The sequence below is a fragment of the Vulpes vulpes genome, chromosome 11, assembly GCF_048418805.1.
Source record: "Vulpes vulpes isolate BD-2025 chromosome 11, VulVul3, whole genome shotgun sequence".
NCBI classification, from domain to species: Eukaryota; Metazoa; Chordata; class Mammalia; order Carnivora; family Canidae; genus Vulpes; species Vulpes vulpes.
The window spans coordinates 30,009,996-30,030,849 of NC_132790.1; the positions used below are offsets into that span (position 1 = coordinate 30,009,996).

The 20,854-nt window shown below is 48.1% G+C and overlaps 1 protein-coding gene across 12 annotated transcripts in view; it reads right to left on the reverse strand.

The window, feature by feature from the left end:
• The window catches only part of TENM4 (teneurin transmembrane protein 4), a 2,793,707-nt gene that overhangs the window by 199,182 nt on the left and 2,573,671 nt on the right, over positions 1-20,854 (reverse strand). For 9 of the 12 annotated variants that reach the window (XM_072726015.1, XM_072726027.1, XM_072726024.1 and 6 more), the window contains 2 exons: positions 16,868-16,966; positions 15,441-15,676 (listed from right to left, as the gene is read on the reverse strand). In XM_072726015.1, coding sequence (XP_072582116.1) covers positions 15,441-15,676; positions 16,868-16,966 — 335 coding nt within the window. The remainder of the gene's footprint in view (positions 1-15,440; positions 15,677-16,867; positions 16,967-20,854) is intronic. The other 3 variants (XM_072726021.1, XM_072726023.1, XM_072726026.1) reach the window with 1 other exon arrangement.

Genomic DNA, 20,854 nt, shown 5'->3' on the forward strand with positions numbered 1-20,854 from the left:
AATCCTGTAAGAGCAGGAAAACCATCCTGGAGGCTTGTTCTCCCATCAGGCACCGCATTCCCAGATCAGAGGAGTCAGTCCTACCCTTGAGCCTTATGTAAAGGGAACGAACCCCTGGGACAGGCTTCATCAGGCCACCCTGAGGCCTTCCCTTCAGGATGGGGATTATTCCTTTCACTTCTGCCCCTTGGCACCACGCCCAAGGGAGTGAGGAAGAAAGGGAAGAAACGAAGGGGGCAGACACAATTAGGATTATCATTAAAAGAGTAACAGCTCCCAATTACCAAAATTGCACTGCGTGCATGACAGAATGCTGGAGAATTCACATTTGTTGTATCATTTAATCTCACAACTTTTACGAAAGATATTGCTAGTAACTGTGTTATAAATTAGGCACCTCAGAACACAGTGACAAAACAGACATTAGTCTCATCTCGTATCTCCAGACAGCCGGAGCTCCAGAATGATCTCGGATTGCACCATTCATCATGGCAGCACCAAGACTCGAAAACAAATCCTGAGTATTTCTCAGACTATTGTCAGGGAGGTGCAGGACAGGTTTCCTGTTAGCCCTCATCAGAAATAAACATGCAGAACAGCACCAGGCTTTGGGAAGTGCCTGCCATTCCCAAGAGGAGGGGAAAGGCTGGCGGAAATCTCTGCACGGTCTCCCGTCTTTGCAGAACTTGCATCCCAGTGAGCGTCAACACTACTCACAGGTGGTCTAAAGCTTTTCTGTATGAAGGTGACTCCATTTAGCAAAAGACCTGCCTCTCCTGCATGAGGCATCACTAGCTCCTTCTGGAAGTCAACTGTCCCAGGGGACAGGAGGACAACGTGGGTTTGGTTAAGGCTCAGGAGCTGCAGGAGGAAGAAAGTCTTGTCACCAAGGCTCTATTTCCATCACTAGTAGGACTTACTGTCACAGGGCTCCACAGAAAACCCTCCCATTTCCTGATTTCCTCTGGCATACCAACTGTGTTAACGGATTTTTTTTTTTCTGGGATCAAAGTCAATTAGAAGGTGGTTCCCACAGTATCTCTAAATGGAGTTTTAATTTGTGTATGTATTATTAGGATAGGTCTTTTCCCTCTGGAACATTCACTTTGGCAAGAGGAATGAGGGCGGACTGCTTAACGTGGAGCCTGCCGCGCAGATTTGTAGCTTGGGATAATATTACTTTATAATAAGAAGCATTTTGAAAAAGCATTTTAAAATCTCACAGAACAGAGTGCGTGATGTCACTCTTTTACCTCACCTCCCCCAGCTTCCCAGTCTTCTGCCCCAGAGTGGGCGATTTCTGGCTCTTTGGGATCACACCACATTTCCTGTTTCCTGTTTCCCTGTCCTCATCTGTGCACAGAGTAAGGCACTTAATACATGTGAGTTCCTTTTTCCTTCTCTGATATACACAGACCTCTGCTTTGGTTGAGTCCTTCAATTAGGAAGTTTAAGGCAGCACAGAGTTCTGGGCACCACGGTGATGATGATGATGGTGATGGTCAAGTGAACAAGAGCCACTGTCAGGGATGCCTGGGTGGCTCAAAGGTTGGGTGTCTACCTTTAGCTTGGGGCATGATCCCAGGGCCCCAGCATCAGGTCCCCCATCGGGCTCCCCACGGGGAGCCTGCTTTTCCCTCTCCCTATGCCTCTGCCTCTGTCTCTGTGTCTCCCATGAGTAAATGAAGTCCTTAAAAACAACATCAACAACATCCAAAAAAACAAAACAAAACAAAATAAAACCAAGAGCCACTATTGTTAACTGAAGGCTATCCTGTGCCTAGCACTGCATGAAGTGCTTTATAAACACACTATCATTTAATCTGCATGAAGCTCCACAAGGTAGGTAGTATTACTACCCTCACTTGCAAGATGAGGAAACAGGATCAAAGAGATTCAACAGCTTACCCAAGGATCACATGTTTAATAAGAGGCGGAGAATAACCTCAGATCTGAGTCAAACCCAGATTGTCCTGAACCTGTTGCTAACCATTATGCATGCTGCCTTTCTGATGAGATGTACAACTGTGGAAATGACAAAAATGTAAAGAATAAAAAAAAAAAGGGCAAATCTCTTGATATGGACCAGACTTACTGCTCAAATTCTGTTGGCACTATTTTCCTGAGGACAGAAACTTAAGGTCATATCTGTTTGAAACAGACAATTTTCTAAGATCATTGTATGTGTTTGTCGAGCGCAGCATCTGACATGCCTCACTGCTCTCTGCTCTGGAGTCTGAGCCTTTGTGATTTCTCCTATCCCTTGAACACACCTGTCTATCCAGCCTCCAAGCTTTTGCTGATGCAATGTCTCTAATGTGGGAATGGCCACTGCCCTTCTTGTTTAAAAAAACTTTCTCCCACCCTTCAAGGCCTACTTCAAGTATCACCTTCTTCTGTGTAGATACCTTCATTATCCTGAGCCAGAGATGACCTCTGTCCTCTCCTGCCCAGCCTGAGGCCCTTATCATGATCTCAGTCCCTCTCCCACGCACACTGCCCTGACAATGTGTGTCCATGTGCTTCCCATCCCTCGCTGGCCCTGCTGTCCACCTATGTACTCAGTGGAGCAGACCTGTAGAGACAGCCAGGCTCCCAGCTCTGGCCCATATTAGCTATGTGTCAGCAGATAAGTCACCTAGCCACTCTGACTTATGGTGTTTTCATCTAGAGAAATGGAAGTAATACAAAGCCATCTCCTCGTTCTTATAAGAATTACATTTAATGAAAGTCCCTTATAGATTAGGAAGTACACTAAAAATATAAGGCTTTCTGATCATGGTCCTTCAAAGTTAATGAAAGAAAGAACACTCCAAGTTTAAAACACAGACTATTGCAAATATTTGTAAATGAAGCATCCAGTGCCGCCCCAGACCTACACCATCTGGTATATGAACAGTGTTACGTAATGGACTCGGTGCACCACACAAAGACGTCAGCGAGTTGCAAAAGAAGAGTGTTCAGTTCTCAGATAAACACAAATGCTACTTCTTCTAAAATCCTCATTTAACCTCTGCCACCTTCCACTCCATCTCCCCTCAAACACCAGTTCTACACGCACACTTGGGTGGAGTAATGAGTGCGCTCATGTAACCAGAGGCACAGAGAGGCTGAGACAGACATGGGAGCCCAATGACTAGGTCTTGCTGTAGAGTTCCACAGGCGGCCCGGCTGGTAAAACCGAGGACACTGGGATGAAATGGAGGCCACGGTGCAATTAATGATACTGGCCTTTTCCCTCTTTCCCCATTGCAGACTGTGAACAAGCTAACTCCAGCTAGAAGGGATGATAAATGTAGCTGCCTGCCATACCCCAGCAGGAAGAGCTTTCTGCACAATGTTACACCAGTGACAATCGACTCAGGCCAGATAAAGCCTGGAGCAAGCGGAATCAGATAGCACGAAGGGCTGGGGCTCAGTGAGTCATGCGTACTGAGACCCCTTGAGGTCACCTGAGCCTCCTGGTCTCTCCAGTCCTGAAGCATGTTGGTACAAGTCACAAAGCTACTCAGTGCCACAGGTACATGGCAATCCTGGCCCACGGCATGGCTCAGGACAGGTGGACATTAGTTCTGCTTCCATAAGAAAGTAATTTAGCTTCTCTGCTTGGTAAGGCACTGCCTGCATCCTCTCAGCAGTTCTGGTCAGGTGCACTGTCCCAGACCCACCCCAGCTGCGGGAGTGAAGAGCACAGTGGGAAGAGGGCCGGTGCTAGGGGACAAGGCCTGGCTCCCTCTCTTTCCAGTGATGTGGCTTTGGACAAATGACTTAACCTGCTTGGGCATCAGTTTCTCGTCTATAAAATGGAAATGAAAACAGAATGGTACCTGGCACATGGCTGCCACCTGACAAATACCTGTTGGATAAGTAAGCTGTCGAGAAGATCTAATGGGAAAATGCATGTAACACTCAAAACGTGCCAGGACATGGTAAGGGTACATCAGGTAAGGTCTAGGGAGGAGAGCTAGGGGCAGAGGCAGAGGCAAGCCACAGCCAAGATGGCAAAGGCCCTGGTTTTTGCTCTGAGCCCCAGCTATGCAGCACAGCCATAGAGGAGGACATCAGGGTGAAACTCTGAGAGGCAGCTTGATCTATAGAAGGAACAGAGGACTTGAAATCGGAATCTGGCTTCTAGGCCCAGTTCTCTTACTTACCCCTCTTTCCAGCTGGACAAGCTATTTAATGGCAGCCAACCTCGCTCCCCACATCTGGGCTTGCAGGACAAGGAAATGCAGTTAGGAATTCTATTCTGTGCACAGATTGCTGGAGAGGATGAATGGGTTTGAAAGCCTCACAGGAAGGTAAAATATTTACTATGCAGTGGCCTCATACAGCCTCTCTTCTAAGGGGGAAGGCAGCCGGTGTCCTGTGGTCATTGTGGTTTCTGTGCTTCTACATTCAGGAGTCTTCGTGAAATAGAGATTGAGGCCGGCAGATGAGTCAAATGCACCAGTGGACATTTTAACACACGATCTTCTGACAAAGGCACCTCAGGTAGCCAATGCTTCCATCTACCGTCCTCTGGCTTTGTTGAGGCTGTTCCATCTTCCAGAAAGCCATTCGTAGCTTCTCTTTCAATATCTTACTTGATTTACAAGGTTCAATGCCTTGGGGAAATTTTATCTGATCTTCTTGCTTAGAATGAATTGCTCTTTCCTTCGGGCTCCCACAGGGACAAGGCTCAAACTCCAGTAACATGCTTTTATCATCTGTCTAGTACTGCCATCAACTCCTTACACATCTGGCTTGCCACAAAACTGAGGATGACTCAAAGCACTGGTGCTAGTTTATCTGGCTTTGTCCATCCCTCACAGCCCAGGACACAACCCGGCAGGCAGGCTCTTTGAACACTCTGCCCTTTCAAACCTGAGTTTAGGGAAGCGCCTTCTTTTAATCTCAGATTACCTGAAATCCCTGCATCTGGGGATGGTTCTTGGCAGCTGAATCCTCTCAGGAGGGTTTAAAACCTCTGGGTGATCCTGCTGCCCAGAAGGGTCAAAATGGCATTATATGAATACCCGCTATGGGCCACCCATGGACTGGACCCTTTGCAGATGCCTTCTCACTTAACACTCAAAACACTGCTTAGATAGTAATTTAATTTTTACCAAGGAGAAAATCAAGACTCAGAGGGATGAAAGGCTTGTATGGGCTGTGGCTGGAATGCAGGCCTCATTCTGTCCAGAGTCTGTGTTCTTGCTATTAACTGTACTGCTGTCTTTAAAGGATGAAGCTGTTTAGCTGTGATTTTGTTCTTTTACTGATAGGAGGAAGAAAAAATACTGTGCTTTGTATAGCCATCTCTCCTCTTCTGCCCCCCTCCCTGTTCCCTACAACGAAGAGCTGCTTCTCTGATTCCTCACTGGGGTCCTGCGCCTACAGTCCCAATCACAGCCCTGATTGTGCACCTGTCCTCTCCACAAGCTCAGTATTCATGGTGGTGCAACAACAGCCATCAGGGAGACCCCTCTTGCCTTCTCTCTGCACCTAAGTGCAATTAAATTATGTTATCTCACAGTAATTAGTCTAGAATAAAGATAGGGATGTGGGGGACAAATCCTTTCCAAGGATGCTAAAAATCTGTAAAATTGACTCCTTTTCCATATTTCCAGGGTGAAGGTGTGTACAGAGCACACTGGATGAAGGGTTGGGCTACTTCTTTTTTTTTTTTAAAAAAGATTCTAAAAAATGTATTTATTCATGAGAGACACACAGAGAGAGGCAGAGACATAGGCAGAGGAAGAAGCAGGCTTCTTGCATGGACCCCGATGCGGAACTCAATTCCAGGACTCTGGGATCACGCCCTGAGCCGAAGGCAGACACTCAACCACTGAGCCACCCAGGTGTCCCTTGGGGTTACTTATTAACTGGCCATGGCCATACTGCCTCTCCAGGGGCCCTGAAACCACCCATGGGGCCAGGGTCAAGTGCAAGAGCTGCTGCATGATACAACACATGATTATACTAGCCAACTCAACTCTTTTCTGAGGCAACATTTCCAAATTCAGGACTGCTTGGCCCTCAAATTTAACACATCTTGTTTGCCAGAAGAAGAGGGAAAGAAGATTTCGTTGACCAGAAAGAACTAGGTGCCCGATTGCTAAATAGCCTCCCTCCAACAGCCTTCTGTTGACATTCCCAGCGAGGAAGTGGAGGCTCAGAGCGAGCCAGGAGCAGAGGAGGGCCAGGAGTGTTCCCCACTCAGCTTCCAGTAGCCAGTTTTCTGTCTCATATGATCTCCTCGCCTCTAGACTTTCCCTCTCTGTTCCCTGTGTGAGCATATGCCTCTAGGCCTATCTTTTCCTTTCCCTCCACTCTATGCCTTGGAACAGTGGTTAGCTTCTGGCTTGGACACCTTCCTGCCACCCCTGCACACACTTCTTCTCCTTCAACAGACTTTTGCTGAACACATGCTACGTTGTGCTGATCCTGTACAAGAAACTGTGGCTGCAGCACTGAGCAAGATGGAAATACTCTGCGGGCTCATGGAGCTTACAGTCTAACAGTAGGCATGGGCATGAACGGATCCATAACACGATGGTCAGCTGCAGTTGTGGTCAGCACCATGAGCATGAGAAGAGCATATAACTAGGGTCCTGACTTAGTGGGAGGAGGTCAGGAGCTTCACTGGGGAAGGGATGTGTGAGCTCAGCTCTCAGAAAGGAACTGACACAAAGAAAGGGGGTGGAAATCCCTTTAAGAATGAAGACCCCTGTAGCTTCTCTGCATCTCAAAACCACTTGTAACATCCTTTGCCACCCACCCATTGAACCAGCTTACTCAAGGTCAGGCACAAAGCCCCACACTGGTAGGACTGTGGGGAAACTGGGCACCTGCTAGGAACCCCAGAATTCAGTCCTACCCTTCTGCAGATCAGTGAGTAACAAGAGCTTTAAACTGTGTACCCCTCATGACCCAGAAATCTTTCTTTTGGAACAAAATAATTGAAAGAAGAGAAAACAGAGCAGGATGTACAAAAATGTTCATGGAAGCGTTATTTATAATAGTGAACAGCTAGAAACAGGTCTGTGATGATGCAGTAATGGCACAAATATGATGGAACTCTTCAACTTGATGAGAATGGGAACTGTATCAATGCTTAAAAATGTGTGCAGAAAAAAAATGGTCCATAAAAATGGCAGAAGAACATAAACCTGTGCATTCATGCCGGCTGCACGGAGGCCCTTCACTGCTATCCTTCCAGAAGATCCAGTACAACACACAGAAAACCCTAGCATGTTTCTGTTGCTTGCCCTGCCATCTTGAATTCTGAATTCTATCTTAGTTTTCTCAACCCTTTCATATCTTAGAGTTTGATTCTGAATCCAGTAAGTAAATCACCTCTTTACTACACCTCTGAAAAACCATACTACCAAAAGGGAATGGGTGAGTGTTTGCCAGAGGCTGAGAACCAGGACAGATGAGGAAAGTCACCTTGAGGAGATCCAGTCCTTGCTCACGTACTACAGCAAAGTAATGGCAGAAGGTCGATACAAACAAGATCCACTGGGTTATAGGGTCTGGGCACCTAGCCTTGCTTCTCCCATTCTAGACACAAGCAGCCCCCACTCCACTCAGCTGACAAGACACTCAGCTGTCTTGTCAGACAAGCCTTCTCCCACAGAGCCCTAATCCGCCTTCCTGCCGTCTTCACCCTGAGGGCCTGGTTCTGGCCTTGGCAGTGCCACAGAGCAAACCACCCCCCTCCCCTGCATGGTGGCACTTCAGATGTCCACAGACAGCCATGCTGGGCTCCTGAAGTCCTCATTTTGGGGGGTTGGAGGATATTTGTCTGAGGTCTGTTAGAAAGAGAACAATCTATATATATCTTGCTATTAACAATTCCCACCGAGCAGCATGAAGGAATCAATCTCGGAGAGAAAAGCTTTAATACAGGCTCCTGTATCTTTATCACTTTTTCCTCCCCCTAAAAGATCAAGTTCAATCATCTCCATTTCCCATTCTTTGGGCTATAAAGCTAAATCTATGGCTTCTATCCAAAAGGCCTGATGTGAAGTCGAAGCGAAAGGAGGGAAAATGAGCCATCTTGCTCACTAATAACAGCCAGGCCCAAGTGCAACAGGCTGGTGCTTTATGATGCAGATGGAACCTGGGATGAGACTGCGTGGGGCAGAACCAGGTGCCAGTAACTGAGGGAAGGGGGGGCCCAGTCACCCTGGCTTCTGGCTCTAATCTCTCCACTCAGTTCACGTCCATTTCACCTGCACCTGAGCTCCCAGGCACACAACGCACATTTCTGCCATCGTGCTGTTGCTTATCTTGTTCTTCTGCTCAGAATACCCCTTGGCAGATTTTACCTTCTTGCAAGGTCTTTTACTCAACCAACTCTCACTGAGCACAGCTACCTCGTGCCCGGCTTTGTGCCAGAGACTGAATATGCAGTGGAGAACAGGCCCTGAAGAGAAGGGATGCCTAATAACCTCCCCTAATTGGAGTGCTGCCAGCCCAAAGTCAGGTTTGCGTGGTGGATGGGCAAACGTCGTGAGGGAGCCCGCACAGGTCTACACAAGGCATACTCAATGCTCCAGCCCACCTCCATCAACACTGCCCAGATAACCTCAAGACCTGGATGATCCAGGCTCTTCCAGACCAGGAAGTGCAATATTCCAGCAAGCAGCACTCTCTCAGAGCTGCCTTATGTAAAGCAGCAATTGAACTTAGCAACATTCTCCCTGAAACTAACACAGCTTCATCCAAGGGCTCAGATTTTTTTTTTTTTTTCAACTCAAAATCAGCTGCTGGTGGAGGTGAAAATGTGACCTACTTTAAAAAAAAAAAAAAACCTCCCTCATCACTGTTGAGCGTGTTGTAGTAGTAGCTATGCAGAGGCTGCTCCAGCACCCCCGCCTGCAACGTCACCCTTCACGTCCGGGTTCAGTTTCCTACAGGCAGCCATCTGTAGGCTGGGAAGGACTTGATGGGATCATCTCCTCCCACCCCATCCTGGGCTGGGATGACTGAGGTCCAAGGTAGGCCATCATCAGTCTCCCAAGGACACCAGCAAGGGACCCCTCCTATGTGCTGTGCCCAGTGTGTTTTCAATGTCAACTCATTTAGTGTGTGGCGCCACAGCCTCACGAAGGGAGCACTATTACTCTCTCCACTTTGCAGATGAGGAAACCAAGGCTCCAAAAGTTGATACAGCTGGCGAGTGGCAGAGCTGCGATTTAGGCTGAATCCAGCCCTCTCTTCCCATCAGAACACCCTGCTGCCCTAGAGAAATCACGGTGGATGGCGCCCCTTCTTTGCAGGGTGGACATGGACCTAGGATGGAGGAGACACCGTCCCAGGCTAACCTCAGGTCTCCATTTCAGTGTAAAGTTAGCCCGGCTTTTTGTATCATTAGCAAGCCCTTTTCGTCTCTTATTCCAAAGGCCTATTGGGCAAGACAGGCGCTTGGAGAGTCCTCAAGATATTAATCCGCAGCTTTTCTGTGGCACTCCGTGTCTGCTTTTCACAGAGAGATCCAGAACGCCAGGGAGCCTGTCAGTTTTAGCTGGATAGAGGCAACTGTCAGGGGAGCAAAAATCAACTTTTGTCCTAGTTATAGAAATGACGTGAGGCACTTTTTGGTAATGATTCTTCTTGCGGCTGCTTCCCTGGAACAGCGAGACGTCTCTACAAATGTTTTCTGACAGGTCCCCCTAGTTGTCAGCTGCCCTTGTGACTAAAACAGACCAGGAAGCCCGTAGGCACCGCAAAGAGACAAGGCTGGTCCGAATTCTCAGGCAAGACCTTACAAACACTCTTCTACACGTGATGCTAACAGTGCTAACAATACTATCAATTATAATAATAGTATCTAATTTTAATTGAGTGCTACAGTGCCAGGCAGTAGCCTAAATACTTTATGAAATTATTTTTTTTTAAGATTTGTTTATTTGAGAGAGAGAGAGTGGGCAAAGGGAGAGGGAGGGATAAACCCAAGTAGACTACATGCTTAGTGTGGAACCCGACATGGGGCTTGATCTCATGACCCTGAGATCAGGCCTGAGCCAAAATCAAGAGTCCGACACCTAACCGACTGAGCCACCGAGGTACCCCTGTGCAAATGATCTCACTGGAATTTTGCAGCAACCCTGTGAAGGAACCACTATTATTACCCTCATTTTATAGATGGGTAAACTGAGGCTGATAGAGGTTAACTAGACTTGCATAAGGTCACAAGGCATGTAAGCAGCAGAGCTGAGATTTGAAAGCAGTTTCAGAGCCCATGTTTCCAACCACACTGCTACAAATTTCTCCTGTGTGAAACGGGGTAATCATTCCAGCCACACTCACTATCAGAGCCATAAGGAATCTGAGTGGAAACTGAGCTTCAGAGAAGTTAAACAATTTGCCCAAGTTTGCATAGGTGGGCCTGAGTAGGGTCTTTTGATTCTACATTATGTGTTCAAGCCCTGAACCTACATCATAGTGGCTGAGAGCAAGGCCTTTAAAATCCTATGTCTTTTACTGGTAGTGTGACCCCTGGCAAGTTGTTAACTTCTGTGAGTTTTAGTTTCCTCTTCTAGAAAATACAGAAAATAAAACCTATCTCACAGAATTGTTGTGAGTGTTCAGAGAGATGACATAATGGACTTGGACCAACACCAGTCACACAGCAAAAACTCAAAATACCAACTACTATGATGGGAAAGTTAGCATATAAAGTTTAAGATTGTGAACTCGAAAGATAAAAAAAAATTAAAATCATCGGCCTCAGCACCTGAGTGCCTGGGGCTGGGTCGACCACAGTCCTGCCAATTACCAGGTGAGGGTGATGACTTACTCCAGCTCACTGGGTCTCAGTGTCCTCATCTGTAAATTGGGGAGAATAATTCATAAGGCCATTGGGAGATTCCAATGAGAAAACACAGGCAGGGCAGCCTTGGTGGCTCAGCGGTTTAGCGCTGCCTTCAGTCCAGGGCCTGATCCTGGAGACCTGGGATCGAGTCCCACGTCGGGCTCCCTGCATGGAGCCTGCTTGTCCCTCTGCCTTTGTCTCTGCCTCCCTCCCCCTGCCCTCTGTATCTCTCATTAATAAATAAATAAGAAAAAAATCTTAAAAAAAAAAAAGGAAACAGGCAAAGTGCTATGAGAAGGAGGTGCATGGGGGCAGCACACAATCACAGCTAATTATTAACAATAAAAGTGGCCCCTATTATCTTTACTACACTACACCGCACTGTCTTTTGTGGTGAAAATGCTTTAAAACCAATTAGCTGCTATAAAATAAAGCATTACTGCTGTGGCTGTACAAGTTTCACGGTTTGAACTTTTAACTAATCTTCCCCTCATGTTGTGCTCTCCTTATTTTGTTCTGCAAACAGATCTCTTGTCTTCAGAAAAAAAACAGCAGAGTATTCAGATACTTTAAAACCTTCACAGGGAGGATGGGTGAGTAAAGTGAAGCACTCACGGTCAGTAGCTACCTCTCTGAGCAAGGTGTACTTTGGAGACAAAAATACACATCTTGTTTCTGGCAGGGTGCCCCGGGATTGTTAAGGGTCCTCGCAAGCTACAGTAGCCAATAACATCCCCCAGGGCGGGGAAGGATGGCCCAGAGGCTAGATTCCAGGCCCTGTAGCCCTGATGGGTGGTAAATGCTGGCTTGCGATTTTTCCATCTTCCTAGGAAAGTAACTGCAGATGTCTCTGCAAATGAACGGAAACTTTCAAACTAAAAGCCGAATGTCAAATGGATCTGTCAGGGTTCCCTCCAGATATGGCAGCCCTGAGCAGATAGCAGAGAAAGTTCCCGCCCTGTTTTTGCCTCCCCCGACCCACCTGCCACCCTGGTGCTGGTGAAGTGATACGATTCTTATCTGCAGCATGATAGGATGTAGAAAATAATTACAAATGAAAAGGTTATTCATAATTTTTAAATGAGTTAATTAGTAAACCCAGTCAGACTCACTCATTACAGTAATTAATAATTGATTATACTTGAAATTAAACACAATTTTTCATCAAAAATCTAATTAAATATCTGTGCTTGTGCCTGTTGATTAGATCAGTTGGTCTGCTGGAAAAGTCTTTGTTAAGGATATTTGTGCTCGGCTGAGACAATTAATTTGATTTTTAATAATTGATAGTTCCTTATGAGTTAGTCATCACGGCCTGTGATGATGGCCAAGCAACAAGGCACTCATCCCTTGCCCCCAGTAGCTGGAGGAGCCAAGCCCCAAGGCTGCCACTCCAGCCCTCAAGGAGAGGTAGGGCCGGCCTTGCACCTGCCACCTGTTCACCTGCATCGGCTTATTCCAGCCTTACTCGCGGCCTCCTGAGGTGATGGGTCTGGGCTATTTTCTGGATGAGGAAATCAAGGTTCAGAGAGAGAAGGGAGTTGCCTAAGGGTGAACAGCGCCTGGGTGATAGCCTGGGTGGCAGAGCTGGGAATGGAATCCAGGGAGGTCCGAGGCTGGGTGTAAGCTCCGAGTCTCCAGCAAACAAAGGGAACACCCCAGCCTTGCCTGTCTGACTTGGTCCTTGGATATTCAATCTATGGTCCAATCTTACTGTTTCTGCTGAGAGAGGGTTTTATCAGAAGGAAGTATTTATTCTGGGCAGGACGGCTATCAGACTGACCACTCGTAACAGGAGACACAAATTCTCCTAAATCGAACTACGCCTTCTCTCCACCTACACTCCCACGTTCTCAGCTGAGGCCCTCGGCTTCTCCTGATCTGTTTATTGCGATAGGGCCTATCCTTCCTTCCTCTACACTTATCTTCCTAAAAGTCTGGCTACATCCTGCTGCTTCTCAAAACCCTCCAATAGCTCCCCACTGCCCATCCAGGGAGGTCTGTAAGATTGGCCTCCGAGGTGATCTTCCCAATCTAACCAAACTCTGCTGCATTAGCTCAGATATCCTTCAAATACTTCAAACACAGACAACAGCCTTACCACCACACTGTCCTCTCTTGAGTTGGAAACTTCCGTGGGTTTGCCGTCTGCTCTCTGCATGTTTACTGCTGGCTAACTCTGAGACACAGGTTCTGCGGCATCTTCACCCTCCCCAGGGGGCCTCCCCTGGTGCTCTCGGCGTTGGGCATTCCATGGCCCCTGATCTGCCTCAATTCATTGCTGATGTAGCCATCTCCTCTTCTAAGTTACAGACAACTCAAGGGCAGGGACCCTATCTTTAGCCCTAACATTGAGCACAGTGCCTGGCCCAAAGCAGGTACTCTTAATGTTTGCTGAACGAAAAACAAAATTTCACAAAACAAAAATTCACAAAATCATGGATTCAAAGACTGTCAGTTTTGGAAGGAAAATTAAAAACCATCCAGTGGGAAAAAACTTGAATCTTATCCTTGCTATGTGGTCCTTGAGCTCTATTTGTAGCCTTCCTATGACAGGGAGTTCACTACCTCATAGTAGATCCTATCTAAATTTAGATTGCTGAACACTGACCCCATATTCTTATTCCATGGGAGAGGAAGAAGCCCATGGGATGCAAAACAGCAGAGAGTGTGTGCAGTTCTGCAAAGATTTATTCTTTCTCCCTGAATCAGGCTATGCAGTATAAACCTAAGACTTCAATGCAAGCTGATGTCTTTATGCAGTAAACGACTTGATTCCTGATGAACAGGGACGCTGCTTGTTTGGAAGTCTACTCATTTAGGAACATAACAATGCCAGTCAAAGACAAGAGCTGCACTAGTGGTTAGTGGGGACACAGCCCGGGTGCCAGAGAGAAACTTTCATGCTGAGTGATGGTGCTGGGACTTTCACAGTCCCCACCTGTAACCCAGTTACCTTCTACTGGGCCTGGGTGGGCTCTGGATTCTCCCACTTTGGCTATTCCTTTTGCCCACTGACCCACAATAGGGAGGGCAAATGCCTGCTATGTCATCAATAGTGTCTACTTGGTGACCATGACAGACATTCATAATCAAACAGAGACCCTTTCCCACTGGGCCTGAATATAGCCTCAGGATCCTTCTTAACACGGCTTTCTGGGCAGCAACAACTAACCAATCACTTGGAGAAAAGAAACATGTATGCCAACTCGGCCTTAGAGCCATGGAATTCTCTACATTCATCTTTACAAGGGGAACAGAGACCTGCCATAGCAAAGAAGGCTTATTATAGCTCGAGATATTTAAGTAGGCCTCCCTGTTTGAGGGACTACCGTCTTCCTGATTACTTATTTCAGTAAAATTCAAAAGTCTTGAATGTTCCATCCATGCTCAGATCCCTTCTGCTGAACAAGTGGGGGCCCATGTGTCCTTCATCATTCCTAGTGACAGCATGTGCTCGTGTACTACCTCACCACACCACCCCTTTTCATCCACAATGACTCTGCTTATGACAGGGTCCTCTTCCACAATGGACGGCACTTTGTCTTCCTCCGCCCTGTGCCAGTACTTCTGTTTCTGTTTACTGGGTTTTTACTGGAAAAGTCCCCCTCGCTTACAGAATTATCTCAGAATTCCCCCGCGTGAGTCTGAGGCCTTCTCAAGCTGGAATGACCTGCCTTGAACCTCAGAATGATAGAATTTGAAGGTGGAAAGGATGGAGGGTTAGGCCAACCCCTCTGGATGCCTTAACTAACAGGCTGATTTGCACAGAAACAGCCGGCTCTACACGATGCCTGTAGATCTCTTCAGATTACCATCTTCCCTGGGAGCAGACCAAAGACAGAGGTTGGAATGAAGCAGGAGACCAGGCTGTGTGGGAAATACACCAAAGAGCACCCAATGGGTAGCATCCCATGGCAGCAAAGCGGGGGCCAGGAGGAGTTTCCTCCAGCATGGAAGTGGCCCGGGGTCAGACAGGAAGGCCAGTCAGTGCTGCTTGGGGATCTCTGTGTGTCCCACAGCCAGCTCTCACTGCTCACCAGCAACCGCTGCTCCTCAGTTGGGGTCTCCCTGGGTCCTCGCTGGGGTTTCACTCTGCACCTTGGCTCTCCCACCCCACAGTCCCCTCAGACTGCCTTGCCTGACCCTCACCTTCAGACATGCTATCCTGGTTGAGTCAGCAGGTCCAATCTTTGCCAGTTTCCCTCTACCCCCAGGGTACCCCAAGTCCTTTCTGCTCCTCGCTGTAGCTATGCGGCACCAGCAGGAGAGGCCTGCCTGCCATCCACCTTCTCCATCTTATTATTTGTGGTGACTCCCATCTACGATGCTCACATCATGGATCACCCCCTCAAAGGCCAGTCAGCGAGTGCTATGCCTAACACTAAGCATTCAACATGACAGAGCAGCTACTAAGCTCCCTTCCTGTTGCAGTGCAGAGAGGAGAAGAGGGTCCCAGAGAGCTGACCATGACAGGTTGGGGGGTATATGCCAGCACCCCGGGGCTGCATGGCTCAGCACGCATGACTGTCACACCAGCAAGTTGGTTGTGGGACCCACAGGTGTGTTGGCTGCTACCTCCACCCTGGGGCAAAGGGGGACTGAGGGAAGCCAGCGCAAGGGAGGCGCTTACCCACAAAGTACGCCAGCAGGATGACCAGGGTGGCGGAGATGACGATGGCGCTCAGTGCTGCGCACTTCCAGTTACAGTACTTGGAGGGCTTCTTGAGGTTGAAGGCGGGCCGGGCAAAGGTGCTGCGGGGCAGGGGCCGGGGCGGGGGTGAGTACACTGTGCTGGACGTCAGAGGGTACCCTGGTGATGTGGTGCAGAAGAGCGGTGAGGTACCTCCCGGCTTGAAGAGGAAGTGCCTGTGGATGGAGAGAAGCCAGGGGGTGTCAGAGTCTGCTGACTCACCAAGACCCAGATCAGCCTTCAGAACAGAGGCAGCAGTAGAAAGCATGCAGAGGAGCCTGGAGAGAGTCACCACAGAGAAGACGGGAGGGACAGAGAAGAGGAGAATCATGTACCAGAACACACAACAGGGCACACAGACACACGCTTCCACGGAACACGGATGGGATAGCCCTACCCATGGAAAAAACCACCCTGGCCAAGGCAGGAGCTGTTGCCAATGTGACAGAAGGCTGGGTGTGGAGATCTCTCTCCTGGGAAGGGATGGGGCTGAGATGCTGTTTCTTGGATATTATACTAGCTGCCCTCTAAAATTATTGGTAGTAACTTGGAAAGCATCTAAAATCATGTTCTGTGCCCTGGAGATCATGGAACCTAAATTTTTCTCCTCCCTCCAATACCTACTTTGCAGTGTACCTTGGTGGAGGCATCAAATACCATTCTTTTTGAAGGGGTGGGAAACCAAGAAACCCCCATTAAGTTCCATCATGGTTGAGTCTCCTAGTGGCTGTTATACAACCATTGACAGCAAATGCCTTCAGAAGCCAGATGCTGCCTTCCAAAACCCTGGTAAAAGCTGGGTGGGAGGACAGATGGGCAAATGCATCCTACAGCCTAGCTACAGTCTTTAGGGCAGCATGGCATCGTCAAAGTGCATGGTTGTGGCCAAATTAGGTGTCAGGAATCTCTTCATGGCTTGCCTTTAACCACGGCCCTGAGAGAATTTGTACACAGCCTGGGAAATGGGATGCACTGGTCGCATTGCTTCCTCTGGAATCTTAGAGCAATCTCGTACCTGCTCAGGTGCAAGATGCCTCAGGTCATGGAATAGATAGTGAGGGCTAACCAGACACGATACAGGGCCTGTGCTGCATAAAAATTGCTACGAGATGGCTTTCAGAATGGCAGAGGCAGCCAATGAGATGCTGGGAGCTGCATATTAACAATGCTGCCGTTAATATGCTGCAGATAGGCTATTCCAAAGATAAACTCTTGCAGGTTGAACATGGACTTGGGGATGGGCATGCAACATGGCATCATCACCTCCCACAGGAGATCCCAGGGGAAAGATCTCAGGGTCCACATGCAAGTGCAGGAGCCAGAGGGAGAGCGTACACAGAGAGGAGGACCATGGGAACGTCACCTACCCGTCACTGTAAGCCCCATCATGGCGGGAGGCGCTGAGAATGTCCATCTCAATGAGGTTGTCCTGTAATGTCCCTAGGAATGGCTGCTTGCCTAGGTTTCTACGCACACATGGAGACATGAATGAAGCAATGAGTCATGCATCGATGAAGGGGGGATAGTAGAGAAACACACAAAGTAGCTGTCTGGTGCAGCTGTGCGTGAGATCAGCAGGACATGGCTGCCAGGCGATGGGTCTGTGTGCAAGCCACATGTGCAAGGGGTCTGCCTGGCACGGAGCATCCAGAGGGAGCATTCTCTATACAAACCTGAATGTCTGGCAGTTGTGGCCACCAAATCACAGCTCTCACTGATGAAGACTGATTATGTATCAGGCACTGAGCTAGGCATGTTACATCCATTCATTTCAAGTCTTCAAAATAGGCTACACAAGGAAGGCATATCCCCATTTTACAGACAAGGAAACCGAGATGTGGAGAGGTAACAGGATCTGCCAAGGTTACCCAGCTAGTGAGGTTCAATGCAGGGATTTGAACTCAGGTTTATCTGTTTCCAAAGCCTGTGCTTTCTCTACTCGATACGGTGTACATCTGTTTAAACAACGGCTGAGATACTTTGTGAGTCCAAGCAAAAACAAAGACAAGCATTTGGGGCCAATGTCTCCTCAAGCAGTGGTCCTCAAACCCAGATAAGCATCAGAATCATCTGGAGAGCTGTGCTTTGCTGAGGCCCACCCCCAGAGATTCGGAGTCAGGAGGTGGGGGGAGGCGTGCTGAGAATCTGCATTTCTCACAAGCCCCCAGGTCGATGCTGATGATATTTAGAGCATCACGGTCCTTTAGCAGAGCAGGAACGTCAGTGATGACCAAATGGTGAGGATGGCACCCCGCAGAAAACAGGGGTGGTGGCTTGGCTCCCCCCAAGTACACCGAGGGCAGTGCAGCATTTTGTGATATTACCTATTTCTAACGCAGAACAAGGACAGACACAATTGCCCTTTATGATCTCAACTATGCCTGCTAAGTGGCATGGTTCACACTTGAGTGCACTGGATCCTGTTTTCTGAAAATTTCAAGGACTGCTGCCCACTCACTTGCAAACCGTGCAGTACATCGTTTTAAACAAGCTGCCAGTGGCTTCAGCTTGTTGTGTCCACTTCAAGGAAGGGCAGAACTGCAGAGGGCTAATTTTAGGGTCCAGCCCTGTGAAAGACCTTCCTGCCAACTTGGACCAGGTCTCGAGAACCAGAGGTCCCCAACTCAAGTCCCTGTCCTGCCTCATTCTTGCTGTGTGACTTTGTTTTTTGTTTTTTTTAAAGATTTCATTTATTTATTCACAAGAGACAGAGAGAGGCAGAGACACAGGCAGAGGGAGAAGCAGGCTCCCTGCAGGGAGCCCGACATGGGACGCTTTCCCAGGGTCACGCCCTGGGCCAAAAGCAGGCTCTAAACCACTGAGCCACCCAGGGATCCCCATTTGTGTAAAAACTTCAACCTCTTCCAATTTTATACTTCCTTCATCTGTAAAATGGGTATGAGGCTACTAAGTGCACAAAGTCGACGGGGGACGCACTGAGTAATGTCAGAAGAATTTTTAAGGGCTAAACAAAAATTACTGATGCTAATTTATGTGCATCATATTTTGATGAGTACTAGTATTAAGAAATATTATGGAAGTACTAATGCTAACCTACCCTACCTCCACCATATCTTATTCATTTTCCTATAACACTGTGAGCATGATCTAATGTCAATGTTATTCCCCACAACAACTTTACAAAGTCAGCACTATCATCTTTGCTTTATGCTGGCAAAGCAAGGCTCAGAGAAGTCCTAACACAGAGTGAGCAAGAGGCAGAGCTGGAGTAGAACCTTGGACTGTCTGACCCCAGAGCTCAGGCTCCTGAGTTACTCTCCCTGTGTTACTGCCCAGCCTGTGGGTTTGCCCCCTGGCCAGCCTCACAGAGGAGATGAGGAACGGCTGCAAATACCTTCCCAATGTGTCATTTCATTAGCATTCTTGGAGACAGTGAGAGCACAAGGCAACGCTCTTTGGCAGCTGGAACCAGAGCGCTGCCATGATGCTGGGGACCTCCCTTTGGAGAGAGTCCTGAGCTGTCTGGTACCCAGGCTGTGCTGGTGTTCGTGGCCCCGGGGCCTCCCACAGTGTCTCAGGGCAACTGCAGGGGTGTAGAAACCTTTCAGAGGAGCCTCATTTCTGCCCCAGGCTGTCAGGCAGGCGAATCTGTCTCTCTGAGCACTCCATAACTGGGATAATCACTTCTTATGGAAGCTAAAATATAATCTAGATTGTGCCACTGCTCTGCTCCCAACCTTCCAAAGGTCCCATAAGAATAAAACCATAGTCCTTACCAGGCATATGAAATCTGGCCCCCTGCTACCTCTCCAGCCTCATTTCCTGTGTTATAGGCACACTGGCCTCCATGCTGTTACTCCAACCAGCTAAAGCCTTTGTTGTCATTTGCTTGAATTCCCTTCCCCCAAATATCTACATGGGCCACTCTTTCCCTTCTCACGGCTAACTGTAATAGCTCCCATCCTGTTCTTCCTAATTACCCCTGACCCCTTGCACTGTTTTAGTTTTCCACATAGGACTAGATACACACACACACACACACACACACACACCACACTTGTGTTTTTTCCCTATTCCAATTTCAGTTCCATAAGGGTAGAGCTCTTACCTGCCTCATTATCTGCCCATGTGCCCGGCGTCTAGGAGAGTGCCTGGTACACACTATTAGGCACTCCATAAATATTTGCTGAATACTGTGAATGATGGGGTATAAAAAGAAGCACCCAGTTGGTGTTTTCTTAAGGGAAGCACAGGTGTTTTATTATTATTTTCCCCATTTTCTGTAGTTCAGGAGGGAACTTCCACACTTTTCCACAGTCCACATGGCCCAGCCTGAGCAGGGTTTCTGCCCAGAGGCAAGGAGAGTTCATCGCTGGGCCCTGAAGCTGGCTTCATGGCACGCTCCCAAGTACACCCGGGAATCTGGCCTGCATCCTTCAGCTAGGATTGTGCTCTCAGACAGTCAGATGTGAACCTTAAAACCCATCAGAAACAAATAAATATATTCAGGGAAAAAAAAGACATAAAGTGGGATTTTCCAGTATCTGGATCGAGAGTGGTTTTTATTTTTACTTCTATGATGTAAAGAGACAGAGCAGAGCATTCTCTCCAAAAAGCACAGACCTTTAGGACAAGGGAAGGGGCAGTGCAACACGAGAGAGGGTTTCTGGAGCGACAGGCTGTAGGAGATCCCCTGAAAGAGCTTCCACATGCACACTAACTCAGGACCCTGGGGGGATACTTGCTGAAAATACTGCCAGTTCAGAATGCTATTACTGCCTTTAAATACCCCTCTTCTGTACCTCTGAACTTAATTCTGAGGCAGTTTGGCTTTGTTTGATTGATAAGGAAATTGAGGCCCAGGGAGACCGGTGTCTTGCTCCCAGGCACACAGCAAATTAGTGGCAGAGCTGAAACTGAAACCCAGGTGCCCAGATTCCCAGTTCAAGACTATGCTTTAATTCCTGTCCATCACCTGCTCCCCACTCTAAGGTTCCAGTTCTTCTGAAAAAAAAAATAAGTAAAAGCTATGAAGATTTCCTAATGGGGATCCATGCTGCTGAAGCCTCTTTAGGTCACCAGCTCACTGCACGGTCTCCAGCTCGCTATGGCTGGGAGCTTGGGAATGGACGCTGGATTCATTCGACTCTCACAGTGGTGGGTGCTGTTACCTCATTTTAACAGATATAGGCCCAGGTAGGCTGAGTGACTGCGCAAGATCATACAGCAACCAAAAGGTTGGGGTGTGACTCAAAAGCACATCTCTCCAACCTCACTGTCCCCAGCCACCTCTCAGGAGAGGGAGCACAGCTCAGTGCAGTACTGCTCCTATGGCTCCTCCTAGAGTGGGCAGGGCACCGGCTTCCCTCTAAGCCTGAGGGAAGGCCTTGGGC